The sequence below is a fragment of the Rhincodon typus genome, unplaced genomic scaffold (genome assembly GCF_021869965.1).
Source record: "Rhincodon typus isolate 14 unplaced genomic scaffold, sRhiTyp1.1 hic_rhity00015907, whole genome shotgun sequence".
Classification (NCBI taxonomy): Eukaryota; Metazoa; Chordata; class Chondrichthyes; order Orectolobiformes; family Rhincodontidae; genus Rhincodon; species Rhincodon typus.
Genome location: NW_025981545.1, coordinates 1 through 3,005, shown reverse-complemented (window position 1 = coordinate 3,005; position 3,005 = coordinate 1). Strand labels below are relative to the sequence as shown.

At 50.4% G+C, this 3,005-nt stretch overlaps 1 protein-coding gene across 1 annotated transcript in view; it reads right to left on the bottom strand.

Moving 5' to 3' along the window:
- LOC109921206 (transforming growth factor, beta 3) overlaps positions 1-2,252 on the bottom strand; it is a gene marked incomplete at its 5' end in the record, with an annotated part of 3,506 nt that extends 1,254 nt beyond the window's left edge. Inside the window, 2 exons of the mRNA XM_048594853.1 lie at positions 314-467; positions 2,060-2,252. Of these exons, the coding sequence (XP_048450810.1) occupies positions 314-467; positions 2,060-2,252 (347 nt within the window). The remainder of the gene's footprint in view (positions 1-313; positions 468-2,059) is intronic.
- Between the last annotated feature and the right edge of the window lie 753 nt (positions 2,253-3,005).

Below are 3,005 nucleotides of genomic sequence, written 5' to 3'. Positions count from 1 at the left end.
CAATCGCCCAGTCCAATACCCCACTCACCCAGTCCAATACTCCAATCACCCACTCCAATATCGCACTCACTCACTGAGTCCATTATCCTACTTCCCTACTTCAACTCCATATTGCTACGATTTACAACTTAGCTCTCAGGAACTTGGAGAAGTATCACTGAATTTAGGAGTAACCAGGAAGTGGGAGAGGAAATTACGGCGCAGAAGGAAACCATTTGGGCCCAGTCTACCAGTGCGGCTGAATGTTGAAAGGAAATTGCAGTGTGGGTGAATACAACTCACTGTGTTTGACAGGTAACAGAGAACATCCTACCGTGCTGTGCTGGGTATCGGTGCTGCGTAGATATGGGCAGGGACCTGCGCAGAAATTTGCATAGTATCCTTTGGGCTCATGTATCCATTTCCATCTGAGGTCCTGTCTGAAGTCGATATAGAGAGGACGCACACAACAATTATCTTCATCGTTCCTGACAAAAACAAAAATAATCAGTCCTCCAGTTCTCTGCAGCATGTTTCAGCATTAATGAGCCGGTGAAGAGGTGTGGTGCAGAGTGTCCCTGCCTTTGAACCAGGAACCCCAGCTTCAGCAAGCACTCATTGGCTGGTGTGGGTCTGAGTGCTCCCAGCAGTACTGAGCTCCAACCCCAGTCTGTGGCCATTGCTTCAGGAGCCCTCCTCAGTGGGTCAGTGTTTGAGTATTCGAACAGGATTGTCACAGAGTGGGAGATCATTCTCTGTGTGAGGCTTACGGGATGCAGATTGTCACTGCAGAGGCCAGCATTTATTGCCCGTCCCTAACTGGCCCAAAGTGAGTGGCTTCTTCAGTCACTTCCCTGGTAATCACTTTGCTGTGGATCTGGAGTCACATGAAGGCCAGACAGGGGAAGGAAGGCAGATTTCTTTCCAACAACAACTGGGAGAGGTCGTGTTTGCCATTAGCTTCAAAATGCAGGTTTATAAAGTGAGTCTGTGCGTAGGCTTCTGCCATAGCAGCATTCCAGTCCTGATTCTCATTGTACGAGTCTGGCCCACTGCTGACTGACCAGTAACATGCAGGAATTGGTGAGCACTGGCAATATCACCACATTTACAATCCAGCCTCAGGCTCTGGGTACGTGGCTTCAAACCCCCACCCTACCCCCACAACCATTACCATCATCCTGGAAATGCATGGATACCTTGATAGGGTAGGAGGGTGGGATCGAAGGGATAAACAGCCTGCTTTTACACTGTAGGGATTCTATGATTCAATGAAATACAACAACACCTAATCATTTCAGTCTATTCACACTGTCTGAGACTTCCTTCACAAACAAATCAATTATTCAGACGTAATTTCCCTCCGACAGTGCGGCACACCCTCAGCACTGACCCTCCGACAGTGCGGCGCTTCCTCAGCACTGACCCTCCGTCAGTGCGGCACACCCTCAGCACTGACCGTTCGACAGTGCGGTGCTCCCTCAGCACTGACCCGCTGACAGTGCAGCGCTCCCTCAGCACTGACCCTCCAACAGTGCGGCACACCTTCAGCACTGACCCTCCGACAGTGCGGCGCTCCCTCAGCACTGACCCGCTGACAGTGCAGCGCTCCCTCAGCACTGACCCTCCAACAGTGCGGCACACCCTCAGCACTGACCCTCCGACAGTGCGGCGCTCCCTCAGCACTGACCCTCTGACAGTGCGGTGCTCCCTCAGCACTGACCCTCCGACAGTGCGGCGCTCCCTCAGCACTGACCCTCTGACAGTGCGGCGCTCCCTCAGCACTGACCCTGTGACAGTGCGGCGCTCCCTCAGCGCTGACCCTCCGACAGTGCAGCACTCCCTCAGCACTGACCCTCCGACAGTGCAGCACTCCCTCAGCAGTGACCTTCTGACAAAGCTCCCCTGCTGTCATTCAGCCAGTTTTGTCTCCATGTTGCTGTTGCTGTTTTCAAACCACGAGCCATAACTATCCTTTGAGGGGTTAAATCGTTGCAGTACCATTTGAACCAATCAGGTGACTTATTGATACTTGGTTGGAGTGTTTGGGTGAATGAATGAGGATTTCATTGTGAAGTACCTGAAGCAATAAGCTGTGTCCAGTGCCCGTTTCTTGCGGTGGCTGTGTTGCTGCTTGTTGTCCAGACGGTGTGGGGGCAGCACCATGAGGATCAGGTGGGGGTTTGTCGGACCCATGTGCACCAGCTTTGGCTCCTTCCGTTTGGTCAGTCTGCCCAGATCCCCACTGTCTGTGAATTCATAGTCATCGATCCCTGTACAGGAAACAAACAAGAGGCACATTCATGAGAGAAGCTTCCAGAACACAGAGGCCATTCTGCCTGCTAGCTCTCCCCGGGACGGTTGAATCATTTGGTCCTGCAGCTCATCCTTTGCCCCATCATCTTGCAAATTTCTTCTGTTCAGGTACAGTCCTGTGCTTTTCTGAGAATATACTTGCCGCTGCCTCAGGAAAGCAGCCAACATAATCAAAGATCCCTTCCACCCCGGTTATACTCTCTTCCACCCTCTTCCATTGGGCAGAAGATACAAAAAGTTTGAAAACACGTACCAACAGATTTAAGAACAGTTACCTCCCCGCTGCTTTCAGACTAATGAACAGACCTCTCATATATTAAAGTTGATCTTTCTCTGCACCTTCTCTTTAGCTGTAACACTATATTCCACATTCTGTTCTATTACCCTGATGTACTTAGGAAGGTATGATTTGCCTGGATAGCACGTAAAGCAATACTTTTTACTGTGTCTTGGTACATGTGACAATAATAAATCAAATCAAAGAATCCCTCTGCTTTGGGATTTCATGCCCCACCCCAGTGTTGACCAGATCCAACAGGTCTCTCTCTGGGGATGAAAAGGGTCTGTCTTTTCTCCTCTCCGTCTTTCGCCCATTATTTTAAAATCTCTGGTGTGTGGTTTATGACTTACACTAACCCATGGCAGGCCTAACCAGAGATTAGAGGTTGGTTGGCTCGCCGAGCTGATTCATTGTTTCGCAGACGTTTCAT